At 43.0% G+C, this 19,726-nt stretch overlaps 1 protein-coding gene across 3 annotated transcripts in view; it reads left to right on the forward strand.

Annotated features, from left to right (window-relative positions):
• Window positions 1-11,976, forward strand: part of LOC135507809 (catenin alpha-2) — a 679,445-nt gene extending 667,469 nt beyond the window's left edge. For all 3 annotated transcript variants that reach the window (XM_064927473.1, XM_064927474.1, XM_064927475.1), the window contains exons 17-18: window positions 5,248-5,382; window positions 8,283-11,976. In XM_064927473.1, coding sequence (XP_064783545.1) covers window positions 5,248-5,382; window positions 8,283-8,570 — 423 coding nt within the window. In that variant the 3' untranslated portion in view covers window positions 8,571-11,976. The remainder of the gene's footprint in view (window positions 1-5,247; window positions 5,383-8,282) is intronic.
• The last annotated feature ends 7,750 nt before the right edge of the window (window positions 11,977-19,726 follow it).

Genomic DNA, 19,726 nt, shown 5'->3' on the forward strand with positions numbered 1-19,726 from the left:
TCAGGAGAACAAGGAATCACAGAGAGATGGGGGCATCGGAGTCAAAAGTAGTGCACTGTGTAGGGAATAGGGAAGCATTTGGGGTTGCAGATTAGAACTGTACTGACATTGATTATAATATGTATGTAAAACATCATTATTCATATTTGCATTGCCGCTCTAACCATGTATTTATTATTGAATACTTAGAATGCCTCCCTATGGGCCCTGGTTTTCATGTAATGCACTATATAGGGAATAGGGTGCCATTTGTGAAGCATCCAGAATCATGGGCAGAGCTCTTGTTTTTATCTACAAACCTGATTAGAAATGCAACAAGCCATCAATATAGAGGTGGGATTTAGTGATGCTTTTGTGTGTGTGTGTGTGCGTGTGTGTGTGTTCTGACAGAGCTTTGGCCCCTGGTTTAATAACATATGTATTGCTGCTGAGTCACCCATGCAGAGCAGCTGATTCATTTCAGGTACAATTATGCAAAAACAAAATGGCTTCTTCCTCCCTCTTGAAAGTTTTCCACTAGCCTTGAATCCAAATTGAATATCGCACCATTGATCAGTTTAGTTTCCAAGCTAGAATTCCACTCTGACTAGACAAGGATGAAGGGAAGAAGAGAGGAATTCTAGGCAATACAAACTGATCGCTCTGTTTCACTACGTTCAGTTTGGATTCCAGGCTAGAATTACTCTTTGTTCGGAAGGTTTGGAAAGAGGTTTGGAAAGAGAGAAATTCCATCCTGAAACCCACTGTTTCACAATATTGAGTTTGGATTCTAGGCTGGAATTCATCCTCCCCAGTCAGTGGCAGGAAAGAGAGTGAGTGAGTAAGAGGGAGGGAGAGAGAGAATGAAACTGCCTGCTTTCCTTGGCGGCCTTGGCAAGGTAATGGTCCGTACTGTTTATTTACATCAGGAGGGAATCTGCTAGGGAGGCGGCCTATTAGTCAGGGAACCATATTGTCATCTGCCTGCCTGAACCGGGCTGGCCAGGAGCAGAGAGAAACTTGTGGGTTTCTGGTGTGATGGGAGAAAGAGGGTTGTGTGCGTGCGTGTGTGCGTGCGCGCGTTGGGTGGAATTTGTGGTAATGCTAGCCGGTGGTGGTGGGTGCAGTAATCATGTCCTCGGAGCTGCTCCCACTGTCTGCCTCACTGGCAGCACTGCATGAACACAGCTTTAAGGGGACATTACTGCGTGTGTGTTTGATGATCCACTGTGTTTGTTGAAGCTGAACCGCCTGAGATAATTAAAGTAACCGTTCAATGAAAATAACTATTTGAAAAGCTCATTCTGTGTGATCATAACCAAATAATGTTGATGACTTATCCAACATGTAGTTGTGGCCAAAGCATATTAGAGAAGAAAAAAGAAATCCACTGTAAGAAATTCCATCTCAAACTTGTTTTTGAACAGCTTTAAAAAGCTCTTGAAATTTGCTTGGATAATGGCATCATCCTCTTGGCCGAGACATGCCTGTGTGTAATTGGTCCAGCAGTTTTTTCCAAATTCTCTGGTGGAGAGACGTGGCCGTGTCCAAAACCCCACCCGTACAACATACTTAGTATTCCGTTTATGTATTCATTGTCGCATAGTATTTAGCATGTACCGTTTAGTAAAAAGTATGCAGTAGGCCACGGCCGCAACGCAGTAGCAGGTGTGTATGTGGGTTTTTCTAAATTCAACAGACATGCATCACATTAACCAGCCTGATAATAGCTCATTTTCAATTTGATGAATTTATCTAAACTCAAGCTGGTTGAAGGCAGACTATCACATTCAACCTTAGCCCATCTATCCTATTTACAAAGGACTGAAGACAGAAACATGTCATTTTGCTCCATTTTAACATATTTATTAGTAAAAACCAAAGTTCTTAAACATATATAAATTAAATCAAATAGACTAGTACATGTACCAAAACAGTTCAAACGTTTAAATTAAAAGGCTACTGCACAGAAACGTGGACAGTCGGGTGCATCGCAAATTCAGAACCCAATAAATTTAAAAAACGGATCATTAGGAATGAGATCAGAATGACTGCTAAGGCTTGAATCATACATTTAAATAATTAAATGGGTAGCTTAGCCTACAAAACTAAAACAATCTGTTTAAATCGAAAGGCCTGATTAACATGACATCAATAACGCAGCCACATCCTGAGTCCCCGGAAATTAAAAGCTGGTTTTAGTATTTATTTCAAAAGCTCTGCCAAAGGCCAAGAGAACAAGAAACACTATTCAATGAAAAATTATTTTTCAAAGATGTAGCCTACGATGCAATACCTACGATGCAGGACTCCTTGTATATATATCCTCATTATTGTTATTTTTTGTTGGGAAAGGGCTTGTGGTAAGTAAGCTTTTTACAGTAAAGTCTACAAAAGTTGTATTTGGTGCACGCAACAAATACAATTGAATTTGGTCTTTAAAAGATGCCATTTTAAACTCAAGTGATTATTTACAGTACTTTGAAGTACACTGAACAAAAATCTAATACGCAACATGGAACAATTACAGGGCATATAAAGAAATCAGTTTATTGAAATAGGTTCATTAGGCTCTAATCTATGGATTTCACATGACTGGTAATAAAAATATGCATCTGTTGATTAGAGATAGCTTTAAAAAAGAAAAAGAAAAAGTAGGGGGTATTGATCAGAAAACCAGTCAGTATCTGGTGTGACCACCATTTGCCTCATGCAGCGCGACACATCTCCTTTGCATTGACCAGGCTGTTGATTGTGGCCTGTGAAATGATCTCCCACTCCTCTTCAATGGCTGTGCGAAGTTGCTGGATATTGGCAGGAACTGAAATAGTCGTACACGTCGATCCAGAGCATCCCAAACATGCTTAATGGGTGACATGTCTGGTGAGTATGCAGGCCATGGATGAACTGGAACATTTTCAGCTTCCAGGAATGCATGGGCCGTGCATTATCATGCTAAAACATGAGGTGATGGCGGCGGATGAATGGCACAACAATGGGTCACGGGATCTCGTCACGTTATCTCTGTGCATTCCAATTTCCATCAATAAAATGCAATTGTGTTCGTTGTCCGTAGCTTATGTCTGCCCATACCATAACCCCACCATTCGGCACTCCCACTCCCACTGCTCACACCGTTGACATCAGCAAACCGCTCTCCCACACAATGCCACAACACGTGGGGCCAGTTGAACGTATTGTCAAATTCTCTAAAACAACATTGGAGGTGGCTTATGGTAGAGAAATGAACATACAATTCTCTGGCAACAACTCTGGTGGATATTCCTGCAGTCAGCATGCCAATTGCATGCTCCCTCAATCTGTGGCATTGTGTGTTATAAAACTGCACATTTTAGAGTGTCCTTTTATTGTACCCAACACAAGGTGGACCTGTGTAATGATCATTCTGTTTAATCAGCTTCTTGATATGCCACACCTGTCAGGTGGATGGATTATCTTATTAAATTTGAGAGAAATCAGCTTTTTGTGAGGATAGAACATTTCTGGGATCTTTCATTTCATGAAACATGGGACCAACACTTTACATGCCGTGTTTATATTTTTGTTCAGTGTATAATGTGAACAAAAGTGCATCCCAAATGGCACCCTATTCCCTATACAGTGCACTACTATTGACCAGAGCCCTGGTTATAAGTAGTGCGCTTAGAGTCCTATGCAGGGAATGTGGTGCCATTTGAGACACAGAGCATTTATTTGTTACAGGATGACTGTGCATCTGTGACTATTTAGATGTATTTATTTTTTTACCCCCAATTTCATGGTATCCAATTGGTAGTTACAGTCTTGCCTCATTGCTGCAACTCCCGTACGGACTCGGGAGAGGCGAAGGCTGAGAGCCATGCATCCTCCAAAACACAACCCAACCAAGCCACACTGCTTCTTGACACAATGGCCACTTAACCCCCAGCCACACCAATGTGTCGGAGGAAACACTGTACACCTGGCGACCGTGTCAGCATGCACTGCGCCCGGCCCGCCACAGGAGTTGTCAAGAAATCCCTGTCAGCCAAACACTCCCCTAACCCGGACGACGCTGGGCCAATTGTGCTCCACCCCATGGGCTCTCCTGGTTGCAGACGGCTGCGACAGAGCCTGCATTTCAAACCCAGAATCTCTAGTGGCGCAGTGGTCTAAGGCACTGCATCACAGTGCTAGCTGAGGCATCGGTGGCCATTAATGCTCCAAAACGAGTACTTCGAGTCCATCGATACTAGTCTGCCTCACACCCTTACTTACTTACTCAGTGTAGCCGAACAAGCTCACTAAAGCACAATTAAACTGTAAAAAAATAACAAGTGTGGAAAGATAACACATTGGAACAGTCTAAGCACGGCATTCGCCAATTTGCCACTTGAGGGGAATAGGTAGAGATGGGTCGTGTTCATGAAGAAAATGGAACAAAACAGGGAGGGACTACTGAATAAGAAATGCAAATGTTCCATCTTCCATTGCAAAATGTTTGAAAACGTTGCACGCCCTAATTAACATGGTCCCTTAGCTAGCTCGTGCAGCCCCTTAACTTGGCTGTCCCAATGTATCCCAGCCCCCCTAAAGACAAGGAAGTGAGCCCTGTGTGAATTCCTCGCTTCCCTTCGACTCTAGACGAGCTGCCTGAATGTTCTAGTTAGAACCATTTACTATTAATGGTTGGGAAAAAGGTTCCTGTAGAAAACGGTGCCCGGGAGCGTTTTAAAAGCAAAGTAGCGAACACACTGTTCTTTCTTTACCCACCAGGAAACTTGTGGTCCGTAGCAAATTTTCGCAGCATGACGTCCAGAATATATTACAGCTACTTTGTGTGCATTGTGGGACTGAAAAGTCTCTGCTCCCTCTCTGTGGCTCAAATGGCACCCTATTCCCAAAAGGTCCCGTGGGATCTGGTGTAAAGAAGGGCACTAAATAGTGAATACGGTGCCATTAGGGATACAGATTTTTCTCTCTGGTGTTGTTTTTACCCCAGTATATACTAGAGGTTGACTCATATGGCTTCTCATAATAGAGGGCCGCAAAAGGACTTACTAATTGACTAATCGGATACTGCTATTTCGATGATTGGTTGTTTTTCTCCTGTAGGAATGAATACAGTAGAGAAATGACATGCCATTAGGAAAAAAAATGAGCACAACCGTTTTATAAACTACTTCTGACGTACAAGACTATTTCTAAACCCGGCTTTGAAACTCATTTTTAAGCTATTTTCCCTGTTTTTAAACTAATTTTATTATCATGTTTGTGTGCGTGTCTCAGTGCCCTGACTCGGCCTGCAAGCAGGACCTGCTGGCCTACCTGCAGAGAATTGCCCTGTACTGCCACCAGCTCAACATCTGTAGCAAGGTCAAGGCTGAGGTCCAGAACCTGGGAGGAGAGCTCATCGTCTCTGGGGTAAGTCTCACCACACAACACCCTCACATGGTACAGTCCAAGGCCCAGGGTCTCTGTCGATAGTTGTATTCAAGCACTGGTGAGCAGCAATATTCTGTGTGTGGGCCTCATTCCTTTATCTCAGTAGTTAAAGGGACCTTCCCTAGGCTTCCTCCCTCCTTGTTTCTTCCAATTCCTCACAAAGAGCATCGGAGGAGGAGTTCTGAGGGAGAAACTTGGATCCTGCGCTTTGAGAGGAATTGAGGAAACAATCACAGAGGAAGCAAGGATTTGAAAGCTAATAATATTTTCTGGGGGATTTCCCAGTTGTCTTGAAAGCACCATGACCATCAGAAGCATGTACCAACAGTCCAGTAAAAAAAAAAAGCTATTATTTGCAAATCAGCCAAGTGTCGGCTGGAGTGGGGCCAAAGCTCGAAGCCATTGGACTCTGCAGCAGTGGAAACACGTTCTCTGTAGTGATGAATCACGCTTCACCATCTGGCAGTCCGACGGATTAATCTGGGTTTGGCGGATGCCAGGAGAACGCTACCTGTCCAAATGCATAGTGCCACCTGTAAAGTTTGGTGGAGGAGGAATAATGGTCTGGGTGTCACGCCCTGGTCTTAGTATTTTGTGTTTTCTTCATTTATTTGGTCAGGCCAGGGTGTGGCATGGGTTTTTGTATGTGGTGTGTTTTGTATTGGGATTGTAGCTTAGTGGGGTGTCCTAGATAAGTCTATGGCTGTCTGAAGTGGTTCTCAATCAGAGGCAGGTGTTTATCGTTGTATCTGATTGGGAACCATATTTAGGCAGCCATATTCGTTGAGTGTTTCGTGGGTGATTGTTCTTATGTCCTTAGTGTCCCTTTGTCCTTGTTCTGTGTTAGTTTACACAAGTATAGGCTGTTTCGGTTTTCGTTACGTTCATTACGTTTATTGTTTTGTAGTGTTTGTGTTTAGTGTGTTTTGGTCATTAAACATGAATCGTAATCTACACGCCACATTTTGGTCCGACTCTCCTTCGCACAAAGAAAACCGTAACACTGGGTTGTTTTTCATGGTTTGGGCTAGGTCCCTTAGTTCCAGTGAAGGGAAATCTTAATGCTACAGCATACAGTACAATGACATTCTAGACGATTCTGTGCTTCCAGCTTTGTGTCAACAATTTGGGGAAGGCCCTTTCCTGTTTCAGCATGACAATGCCCCCATGCACAAAGCAAGGACCATACAGAAATGGTTTGTCGAGATCTGTGTGGAAGAACTTGTCTGGCCTGCACAGAGCCCTGACCTCAACTCCATCGAACATCTTTGGGATGAATTGGAATGCCACCTGCAAGCCAGGCCTCAGTTAATGCTCTTGTGGCTGAATGGAAGTCCCTGCAGCAATGTTCGAACATCTTGTGGAAAGACTTCCTAGAAAAGTGGAGGCTGTTTTAGCAGCAAAGGGGCGACCAACTCTACATGATTTTGGAATTAAATGTTCGACGAATAGCTGCCCACATACACAACATGACCAAAAGTATCTTCGCGCACGTTCCCCCATTAAACAGGCTCATTAATTTCTCGGAAATTGTGCAATTCATTAATTGTAAAATGTCCGCTATGATTTGTTAAATTATACCCCCTATTCTGATTGGCTTATTATGGCTAGAAACACTCAGGTCCTCGAGTAACACTCCTCTCGATCATTGTCTGGCAAAACTCTTGTTCTCTCTTCACCTTCGCAGTGCCAGCCCCAACCCAGGGAGTCCTCAACACAACTGACAATTAAGCGTTGAAAAATATTGCCCTGGCTACACGACGCCCACTTTTTTTTTTCTTAATTAGCAGTTGGTGGAGGTCAGGTGCACCTCTCTCCCTGCGTTTTGTTTGGCTGGCATTTAGAGGCTGCGGCCGGCCCCCCTACCCCCTTGCCCCCCCACCCCGAGAAGGGAGTCAACCGCTAAATTTAATTGGCTCCGAACTCCAGCTGGTCACTATAAAAAGGTTAGCAGCACGGTGGGTGCCCCCGATACCCCGAATTATGCTTACATTACCCAGTTATATGCAGTAATTTAGTCCCAACAGGATGAGCTGAAACTCTATGGGCACTGTGTTCACTATAACAGGCTCTGGTCGAAAGTAGTGCGCTATATAGGGAATAGGGTGCCATTTGTGACGCAACCGTACTCTTTTGGACACCCGCTTTCTCTTAATGAGGCTGTCATATCAGAGATGTGTTGGAGGTAGAGCGGTCACTCTGAACCTGTCTAGCTACTCAGGGCTCTGATAAGACGAGTGTGGGACCTTCTATCGCCCTGCGGGGGAGACCAGAGAGAGAGAGAGAGAGCTCACCTCTGTACTGTAAGAACTGTTCGCTTGATAAAGCCTTCTTCAGTGAGAGCTCTTTGCCGCAGGCAGTTCTTGTTATCTTGCAGCGTGACATGGGATGTCTAGAAGACCGTCTGTCTAAGAAAGGGGTGCGTCACAATACTCTTTCTTTGAAGAAACAACAGATCGCCAATTGGTTGGATAGTATTAATGCTTATACCTGCCCAATAGATCTGCTTCATTTAAGTCCTGAAGCATATCCAATTGGTTGGATTATTGCTTACACCTGTCCAATCACTTAGATCTTCCTTCTCCCCTCTCCTTCTTCTCACCTCTTCCTCCCTTCTCTTCTCACCTCTCCCCCTCCTCATGGGGTTTGCAGAATGTTTTATGTGCAGTTGATGATGCAGGTTTGCAGTTGACCTAAAAAATTGCTTCTATTGCTGGTGTTATACAGGTAATATATGTGATGTTTAATATGTCCATTTAACTACAATGTTGTTACTACAGTTAATACTATGTAGTGAAATAGGTATAAGGGCAACGTTAATAATATAGTGTTAGTATAAAGATCCGAACATCTAAGATCTCCTCTGTCTCTCCCCATAGCTGGACAGCGCCACCTCCCTGATCCAGGCGGCCAAGAACCTGATGAACGCTGTGGTGCTCACAGTCAAGGCCAGCTACGTGGCATCCACCAAGTACGCCAAGGTGTACGGCGCCGCCGCCGTCAACTCACCTGTGGTCAGCTGGCGCATGAAGGCGCCCGAGAAGAAGCCCTTGGTGAAGCGGGAGAAGCCCGAGGAGTGTCAGACGCGCGTTCGACGGGGCTCGCAGAAGAAGCACATCTCGCCCGTCCAGGCCCTCAGCGAGTTCAAGGCCATGGACTCCTTCTAAAGATGTCCGCCGCCACGACGTATGTCACTGGAACCAAGAAAAACAACACCGACAACGAGAAGTTTAAGGAAACTCCCATCTTTCTTTGTGTTAATTTGTTTCTTTCGGGTGAGAGGTGTTACGCTGATAATAACAACGCCTCCTCCCCCTTTTTGAGTGAAGGGTCGATGGAAAAAAACCTGCCTGGAGGACTTTGCTAACCCGCCACCTGTACTGAACTACAGCTCCCATGAACACTTTGGGCTTCTCGGCCAATGGGGAGCCAGCGCGCTCCCACCCATATTTATTACTATTATAACTACTGTAGCTTAACTGTGTGAGAGCCAAATGTGTGACACTAAAAACAAAAACTTACTCAAAAAAGGGAGATGAAAAGTTCAAAACAAAACATATCAGAAGAGCAGCACCTAAAATGACTAAATGGCCATCAATATTATTGCTATATCATTACTATAGTTGTACTGCCTGGCTGCTTGTACACACATTAACTGCCTGAATGGAAATGATGAATGGCACAGTAGTGAAATCTCTGTATTAAGAGGATTGATCTATCGAGGTTGATCAACTTTGGGCGGCATTTTCGTGGTGCAAAAAGAGCACAGGTTTGTGCAAAAATGACTGTCAACCTCTATATAAATCAGGCAGGCAAACTTCACTTGAAACTTTTCATCAACAATGTGCATTTATAAGGAGGCGATTGAACTAGAGTTTAGCTTACTGAGTAATGCATGAAGTCACCTCCTCATAACACATCGATGAAACGCTTCAACTTAAAACCACACTGCCTGATTATGAAGAGGTTTACAGTATTTCCCCCACAGATTCTGTGCTTTTTTTTGTACAACACAAATGTCAATGTCAACTTAATATCTTGTATTTTTCCCCCGGTTTGAACGTTACCTTACCTGTAGAGCTAGGAATAACTTATGTTTAAGGTAACTGAAAGTGTTTGGCATCCAAGTCATTTGTTTCTTTGTTCCTTCCCGACCCGGTGTTCCTGAACGATGCATACACTTCATGGTCCTATGGTATTGCCTTTTTAAAAATCAATTTCTCGTGATGATATCACTAACTGTATCGCAGCCTGATTGGATTATTGTGTAGAGTGTAATAGTAGACACAGAGAGGTATGACTAGTTGTGGTTTCCTCAGAGAATATTTGGCTGCGTTTAGACAAGGCAGCCCAATAATGATATATTTTTTTTTTTACTAATTTGTCTTTTAATCAATCAGTTCAGCTCTGAAAAAGATCTGATGTGATTGGTCAAAAGTTAAATTACTGGAAATAAATACCAGAATTGGGGTGCCTGTCTAAATGAAGCCATAGAGTCCTACAAACGTACATACATTCAGTTAACTGCCAAAATAATGGAAACACTTTAGTAAATGAGGGATATAAAGTTCATTAAAAGGAGGTGCTTCCACACAGGTGTAGTTCCTGAGATAATTAATCAATTGACATCCCAGCAGGGTTATGTATAAAAATGTTGGGCAGGACATTATTTTGCCTACCATGGCTCCCATAGGATGACAATGCCATCTACACGGCATGAATGGTCATGGAATGGTTTGATGAGCATGAAAACGATATTAACCATCTGTCACCAGATCTCAACCCAATTGAACACTGATGGGAGATTCTGGAGCAGCGCCTGGGACAGAGGTTTCCACCACCATCAACAAAATGCCAAGTGATGGAATTGGGTTGCATCCCTCCAATCGAGTTCCAGACACAGAATCTATTCTAATTGAATTTGTTCTGGCTTGTGGTGGCCCAACGACCAATTAAGACACTTGCTGTTGGTGTTTCCATTATATTGACAGTGACCTGTACATACTTACATACAGTTGAAGTCGGAAGTTTACATACACCTTAGCCAAATACATTTCAACTCAGTTTTTCACAATTCCTGACATTTAATCAGAGTAAAAGTTCCCTGTTTTAGGTCAGTTAGGATCACCACTTTATTTTAAGAATGTGAAATGTCAGAATAATAGTATAGAGAATTATTTATTTCACCTTTTATTTCTTTCATCACATTTCCATTGGGTAAGAAGTTTACACACACTCAATTAGTATTTGGTAGCATTGCCTTTAAATGGTTTAACTTGGGTAAAATGTTTTGGGTAGCCTTCCACAAGCTTCCCACAATAAGTTTGGGGAATTATGGCCCATTCCCCCCGCCGACAGAGCTGGTGTAACTGAGTCAGGTTTTCTAGGCCTCTTTGCTCGCACACGCTTTTTCAGTTCTGCCCACAATTTTTCAAATGGATTGAGGTGAGGGCTTTGTGATGGCCACTCCAATACCTTGACTTTGTTGTCCTTAAGACATTTTGCCACAACTTTGGAAGTATGCTTGGGGTCAATGTCCATTTGGAAGACCCATTTGCGATCAAGCTTTCACTTCCTGACTGATGTCTTGAGATGTTGCTTCAACATATCCACGTAATTTTCCTCCCTCATAATGCCATCTATTTTGTGAAGTGCACCAGCCCCTCTTGCAGCAAAGCACCCCCACAACATGATGCTGCCACCACCTTGTGTCATGGTTGGAATGATGTTCTTTCAACTTGCAAGCATCCCCTTTTTTTCTCCAAACATAACAATGGTCATTATGGCCAAACAGTTCCATTTTTGTTTCATCAGACCAGAGGACAATTCTCCAAAAAGTATGATCTTTGTCCCCATGTGCAGTTGCAAACCATAGTCTGGCTTTTTTATGGCAGTTTCTGGCTTCTTCCTTGTTGAGCAGGTTGTTGATATAGGGCTCATTTAACTGTGGATATAGATACTTTTTTACCTGTTTTCGCCACCATCTTCAAAAGGTCCTTTGCTGTTTAAAGCTATTTAAAGGCACAGTCAACTTAGTGTATGTCATCTTCTGACCCACTGGAATTGTGATACAGTGAATTATTTATTTATCTATTATTTTACCAGGTATGTTGACTGAGAATACGTTCTCATTTGCAGCAACGACCTGGGGAATAGTTACAGGGGAGAGGAGGGGGATGAATGAGCAAATTGTAAACTGGGGATTATTAGGTGACCGTGATGGTTTTGAGGCCCAGATTGGGAATTTAGCCAGGACACCGGGGTTAGCACCCCTACTCTTACGATAAGTGTAATTGGATCTTTAATGACCTCAGAGAGTCAGGACACCCGTTTAACTACCTAACCGAAAGACTGCACCCTACACAAGGCATTGGGATATCTTTTTTTTTTGCACAAAGTAGATGTCCTAACCGAATTGCCAAAAGTATAGTTTGTTAACAAGACATTTGTGGAGTGGTTGAAAAACGAGTTTTAATGACTACAAACTAAGTGTATGTAAACTTCCCACTTCAACTGTACATACAAACAAATACCTTTATATTCACTGTTCTCTAATAAACCCGTCAAACTTGACTGACCTCCCTCCACGTCTGTTTCTTTACCACTCACAAGCACCTATATTTTCATATAGTATAACATATATTATTACAAGGTGGGTATTCAATTCAATTTTAGATCATGGCTTTCCAGAAAGGGTTTGATTTGCACACTAGTAGAAACCCATCATCTGCAATTGCATGAATACCAGCCTAATTCTACACTATTCTTACCCACCATTTGACCTATACACGTTTCTGGGTTCGTTAGAGGGGCTTAAACAAACGTATCCAATTGCAAATTTATGCCAGGCCATAAACTATTTAACTTTGTAAGAGTTCAGGTACTTGTGCCTATTCAACTTTGTACCAGAAAGAACAAATACCAACACTCACTATATCATTTCCAAGGATGGCCATGTCGCAATTCTCCAGCATTTTACCAAAGTGTGCACATTATGGATTTGACATGACAGGAAGTGTGCAAGTGCGCACTTTTGGGAGAAGGGTGGAGAATTGGGACGTAGCCTAAAGAACAAATAAACAAAGAACATGGTGGAATTCTCCCTGTATGATAACATGGGAGAATTCCAGTTGCGTTTCCTTGATTCCTTGTGTCCTCTCTCCTCGCCTGCTTATGAAAACCCAGTGGGCGAGAAGGTCAGATGGTGCAAGACATCTGACCTCAACCAATGGGTTTTGAGAAAGGACGCGAGAAATTAAGAAAATGCAATTGAGATTCTCCCCAATATTCACAATGAATAAGCCCTGTGTAAGAAACAGACAGACAGTGTACTGCAAACCGAAATGGATTTGAAAACAGAGTGTTGGAAGGAATATGGTGGAGAAATCTGTATAATACCAATACTCACAACACATACGCTTCATGTAGCTCAATGTAATGAGCAAACAGACAGTGTAGTGCAGAACAAAGCTCTATCCACTCCTCCGCCTTCCCTCTCAAGGTCACTGCTGACCCTGAGCTCTGCTGTGTGAAGGCATCGGAGTCGATATCGAACAGGTGAGCTCTCGTCAATCTCCATTAGAGGGGGAGAGAGAGCGATATGGGGGAGGGACAGTCGGAGAGGGCGGGAGAGAGGGACTGTTCTGTAGTGAACAAACGTTCACTCGTCAGCAATTTGACAATCAGAAGGGGAAGACACCTTCAGCACTGCTGTTTGACCCTGGAAACCACCACAAAGGTTTGGATGCTGAAGTATAATGCCACCAGACCTGGGTTTGAAATACTTGAAGAATCATTTGAAATGCTTTCTCTGTGCCTGTTTGAGCTTCTCCATCTTATTTAACCAATGTCCCAAAACTGCAAATCCTACTCACACAGACTCTAGCCAAAGCTTAAAGTATCTGAAAGATTTTTCAAGTCGTATTTTTATTTTTTAAGTATTAGTAAGCTGATAGATACAGTTCATACTCTGTTCACACCACCGAGCCGAGCTGTACTGCAGCGGCCTGGTTAGGCATAGTGGCGTAACAGTTTTTAAAGCGAATTTCCTGTAATGACACATATGTTTGCCATGGCTTAAGACGTGTTCATATGCTATCTGGGGAGATGGGGTCCACCGCTACGCCAGAGCCGTGCTCGAAAGGATGTGAAAACAAAAGATCAGAGCCAACACAGTACCGTTCGTTCAGGTCTGCACGACTGTCAACTTACTGCAACGGAGAACCTTGATAGTACAGTAGAGATCATAACAGTTCTATCTGCAGTGTAATTATGGCTTGGAAATGGCTCAGGGCCATACCAAGGGAAATCAAGGCCTTAAAGGCAATAAAGTGAAATGTTCTGAACATAACAGAGAGGCTGCTTTCCAAATGGCCCCATATTCCCTATAAAGTGTGCTACTTTTGACCAGAGCCCTATGGAACGCATTTGGAACACAGACAGATTAATACGCTGAATTACATACTGTATACATAAGGTAGAAGGTTATATCTTTTCTATTCAGCATTGACATCCATTGTTCTTCATATTCATTACAATCCATTAAATATGCACTATGTTCCTGATGTTGTACTTGCTTTACACGCCCGAACGCACACCTTATTCGTTTGGAAAAAGCTCATTTTCTCTCTGGTCGAGAAGGATTCGATAACGACCCTCCATCCTTTCATCGCTGCTCAGAATACCTCTCTTCCTCTCCTCCGCTCTCGGGCCCTGTTGGATAGAAAACATAGGTTCGACGATGATCAATGGCGTCCGTCGAACGAACTTGAACCCGGAGCCTCCAATCATAACGCATTAACATGCGTAATCGGCCCACTCCGCACCATTACACATTAGAAACGGGGTGTAAAAAAAAAACAAGTTTTTATCCAATAAAGCCCACGGCAGAGAAATAGACCATTCATTTACATTCAATTGGCACAGTGGCGTATCACTACTTTACATTAGATGGGCACAGCCATGTGTGGTGTCGGTAATGGATGAACAGAAAATGCATGCTGTTACCAACTACTAGGCTACAATAGGCTCACTATGAAGCTGCAGTTTTATTTGATTATTTCACCTTTATTTAACCAGGTCGGCCAGTTGAGAACAAGTTCTCGTTTGCAACGGCGACCCTGGCCAAGATAAAGCAAAAGCAGTTCGAGTCACATATGGAATGAACAAACATACAATCAATAAATACAGTGGGGGGGGGGGATGCATGGCACAATAGCTATTATCAATTAATCATAGATGGCAATTTCGAGTCAATGGCAGCTACTACCAATAAACCAACCAGTCTCCCATCCTGCATTTAAAGCAAGGCCCGTGTGAGGTATAATCTACAGTACAGTGTGGACTGTTTTCTAAGTCATTCCTTTGAAGGGGAAATGCGAGATTCAAGAAGAAAGAAAAAGTGACCACCCTGACGCTTTTCGGGGGGTAAACAGCAAGGAAGGGGCAGGAGAAATGTAACCACTCTAAAAATGCACAGAAGGAGCTATAGATGCAAGGACTGACCATGCATGAGATGAATGACAGTTTCAACCACTTTTTGAAGCTACAGTATACAATGTACTACAGGGTTCATTATGCAACGTCTACATCATTCATTTATAAGTGTAGCAATGGATGTACCAATTCCAGATTGTCCCTTAAAGATAATACAGTCTAATATAAGAGGAGTGAGTCCCTTGAAAACAAAGCTCTCAACAGACGTCTCCAGCAGTCTTAAAGTAGTATTAAAAAGCCTGCAGTTGCTCGGTTCTAATTAAACAAATCTGGCCTCCCCAGCTTTCAACACTAAAGGAGGAAGAGAAGGAGACTTCAAATGAATTATTGTCCCCAGCGGCTATGTCTATACTGCTGACAGACACTATAATATGACACTTCAATATGGTTTGTGGCCACAAGTCCCTTTGGTGAGACCGAGGGGTTTCCTAGCCCGAACTTGCATGGGTAGCCACTCTACCTCAATAGTGTACGTCTAAATAGTGTAACGTGGAGTCAACGAGAGGAAACCACTTGAGACTATGTGAGATGCCCCTTATCCAGGTCAGTTGGCTCTAACCATACCTGGGTTCAAGTAGTATAAGTACTTTTTTTAATATATACTTTTGATTTAATCAATTGCCTAGTCCCAAAAGAGCAGACTCCACCCAACTGCCACTCCAGGCATGCAAAATCAAACTTTTAAAAGTATTTGGAAGAAAATAAGTACTATTCGAACCGAGTTCTGACTGCAGAAATGCCACACTACCCAACCTCGGCCCTTATCCGGAAGATGGCGGTAAACAAACAGATTTGAATGTTAAATGACAACAGATGGCTACTTAATGAGACAAAGCTGTCACCGTTTAAATGAGTCAGAGCGAGAGAAAGAGAGGGAGGAGAGGAAGGAGGGACAGAGGGATTGGAGGGGGAGGATCATAAATGTCATTGCAAATTTGAACAAGGTCATAATAAAGTTGGAGACGGTCCCCAAAAGGTCTGGACTGAAGAGAAACGTCCCTGATTTATCAATGTCTGTAATGAAATGGAGAGAGAGAGAGAGAGGGAGAGAGAGAGAGCAAAACAAAAAAAGAGGGGCGTGAGAAGGGAGAATGCGAGCGAATGAGGGAGAAACAGAGGGGGAAGAGAGAGAGAGAGAGAGAGAGAGAGAGAGAGAGAGAGAGAGAGAGATACCTCTGATAAGTCAGAACCTGAGCCAATGGGGTGCGAGCCTATCACACACCCGGGAAATGGAGGACTCTGTCTGAACTGTTAAGTAAACACAATGAAGTTTTCAGGGAGAGTGAACGATGTGCCGGGTCTCAGTCGCCACAGTCCTTATCTTTGTCTCAAATGGCACCCTACGCACTAACTTTGAATAGGGCCCTTAAGGCATTGGTCAAAAGTAGCCCATAACATATGTACATATGGAGTGCCTCCCAAATGGAACAGTACTCCCTATCAGACCATACATGGGGGATGTTTTCTTCCAAGTTAAAATGTGGTTGAGCATTGGTGCTTTTTACGAAGTCTCCTCCTGTAGTCACTTGCAGTTTTTGTACTGCACAATAAGCCACTAGCAGAAACTGAGCATCAATTACAAACATTTGGGGGGGGGAACATAATGAGTATCGTGGCACACACACTGACACCACACAAAATACCAGTTTGTCCATGCTGGAGCCATCCTCTGTGCTCTTCTTGGTTGGGTTGATGACATCAGAGGAGTTATTCAGAGGCCCTTAGCCTCTCACGGGGAACACAGGTAAACAGGACGTAAGTATTAGTAGTCTTGCAAAAACTGGAAATAGTAGCCCCAAAAAAACTCCCAAAACATGGGCCGCCACAACACTTGAATGAGAGTCATTTTCAAAACAACCCATTTCTTTCACATCGAACATAATGAGCATGGTATTGATTAAATGATCATAGGCATATGGGGCTTTACTTGGCTCATCGAGCTCGAGCGACTCCTTGTGGCGGGCCAAGCATCTGCATGCTGACCTTGGTCATCTGTTGAACAGTGTTTCCTCTGACACATTGCTGTGGCTGGCTTCCAGGTTAGGCGGGCAGGTGTTAACCTGTCTAGGACTGGGGTTCCACTAACAGCCAATAAAATTGCAGGGCGCCAAGCACAAATCAACAGGAATCTCTAAAATCAAGTGTCTCAAACATTCAAGTTTAGGCACCATTTTAAAGATACAATTCTCGTTAATCCAGCCACAGTGTCTGATTTCAAAAATGCTTTACAGCGAAAGCTCCACAAACGATGATGTTAGGTCACCACCAACTCACAGAAAACCCCAGCCATTTTCCAGCCAAAGAGAGGAGTCACAAAAAGCACAAATATAGATCAAATTAATCACGAACCTTTGATGATCTTCATCAGATGACACTCATAGAACTTCATGCTACACAATACATGTATGTTTTGTTCGGTAAAGTTCATATTTATATCCAGAAATCTAATTTTACATTGTTACGTTCAGTAGTTCCAAAACATGCAGTGATATTGCAGAGCCACATGAATTCACAGAAATACTCATTATAAATGTTGATGAATATTCAAGTGTTATGCATGGAACTGTAGATACACTTCTCCTTAATGCAACCGCTGTGTCAGATTTCAAAAAAACTTTACAGAAAAAGCCTAATCTGAGAACTGCGCTCAGAGCCCAAAGCAGCCATAGAAATATCCGCCATGTTGGATAGTCAACATTATTCATAAATAGCATTATAAATATTGATTTTCATTAGAATGATCTTCATCAGAATGCACTCCCAGGAATCGCAGTTCCACAATAAATGCTTGTTTTGTTCGATAATGTACATTTATGTCCAATAGCTGCTTTTGTTAGGGCGTTTGTTAAACAAATCCAAAATCGCTTTCAGGTCCAGTCGGATGAAAAGTTGAAAAAGTTATATTCAAGGTGGAAGAAACTTGTCAAACTAAGTATAGAATCAATCTTTAGGATGTTTTTATCATAAATGTTCAATAATGTTCCAACCGGAGAATTCCATTGTCTGTAGAAAAGCAATGGAACAAGAGATACCTCATGTGAAATGCACGTGACTGAGAACGAGGCTGCAGGCTCACAGACATCATTCAAACAGTTTTAGAAACTTCAGAGTGTTTTCTAATACTAATAATAATATGCATATATTAGCATGTGGGACTGAGTAGGAGGCAGTTCACTCTGGGCACGCTATTCATCCAAAAGTGAAAATGCAGCCCTGTATCCCAAACGGCAGGGTAGCCTAGTGGTTATAGTGTTGGACTAATAATTGAAAAGTTGCAAATTCAAATCCCTGAGCTGAGAAGGTACAAATCTGTTGTTCTGCCCCTGAACAGGCAGTTAATCCACTGTTCCTAGGCTGTCATTAAAAATAAGAAATATGGAAAAGGAGAATGCAATAAATATTTACTCTGAGTTGTGCTTCAATAGATTGGTGGTGGATGGAAGGCCGTGTTGCCCAACAGAGTCCTTTGAAGAGTGTCTCTGGTGGTGAATGGTATACATTGTAGTGTTGTCGTTGTGTGGTAGATGGGATACTCTGTCCGTCCTTTCCCACGTTTACAACTTCTTTTGCTAACTCAACGGCGAGGAAGTCTCACTTCTTTAGTGAGTAAGAGTTCAAAGTTTATACCATTCACAACCAAAGCTCATGCTGAGGTTGACTTAGTTCTGTAGTTGACATGTTGGTCCTTTTCAACGTATGGACGTTGTCCTACCGTCCTCGGAACAGGAGGTTCCATTTTCGTCAAGGGCTTATATAGTGAAGGGAGAAGGGTGTGTTTTCATAGTTTATAACCCATGTCTCTTCACAGTGGCGGGCCACTGATTGAGCAGAGCCCTAACCTTATGAAATCCCAAATCTCTCATTTGCAAGCTAAAATTACATTTACGAGTCATCTGTAGAGTCAAGAGAGAGGGAAGGGAGAAAGGTATTTATGAGAGGGGTCATAAACCTTACCCACAGGCCAACGTCATGACACTCACTGCTAGCTGTCGGGCAGGCTACTGGACTGTCCACTTTTCTGAAACGTCATTACAAATTAATAATTTTTACCCAGACTTTTACACATCTTGGACATTTACTTTTTCTTTGTGGATGTAGTGGGAATGGGGCTTCTCCCGCCACTCAATGCCGGCAAGAGCCTTGGCTTCCACAAGATGGATGTGACTATCTCCACTACAACTATTGTACGTGCTGGTTGCCCTACTGTGTGCATACAGAATAAAATATTGGACATGGAGTTCTGCTGTGACTTCTACAACGCTGTCACCGAGAGGTAAGGAAAGGTAGGCCTAAATGCATTTTCCTTTGCAATTTGCAGGTTATGTTATTGTTAAATAGACAACATCCCTTTGATTTATCAGGCTAGAATTGAGTTTTTTCACATTTTGAAAAAATATTGTACGCACACACACACACACACACACACACACACACACACACACACACACACACACACACACACACACACACACACACACACACACACACACACACACACACACACACACACACACACACACACACACACACACACACACACACAGTGCAATACAGTGGAGCCACCAACACACATGTAACTTGCTCTATCCTGGCCCAACAACGGTGCCTGCCAGGCCAAGCAGCTAATGCCCAGTGAGTCGTCACAGCAGGCTACTGTCACATTACCACGGGCCCAATTCTGTCTAATTGATAAATGACTGTACGCAGAGCCACCTCAGCTATACAAGGTCAGCCCAGAGCCCTGCCAGTCTCCCACAGAGCAGCAAAGTCTCTCTCTCTCTCTCTCTCTCTCACACACACACACACACACACACACACACACACACAC

This window comes from Oncorhynchus masou, chromosome 21 (assembly GCF_036934945.1).
Source record: "Oncorhynchus masou masou isolate Uvic2021 chromosome 21, UVic_Omas_1.1, whole genome shotgun sequence".
In the NCBI taxonomy this organism is placed as follows: domain Eukaryota; kingdom Metazoa; phylum Chordata; class Actinopteri; order Salmoniformes; family Salmonidae; genus Oncorhynchus; species Oncorhynchus masou.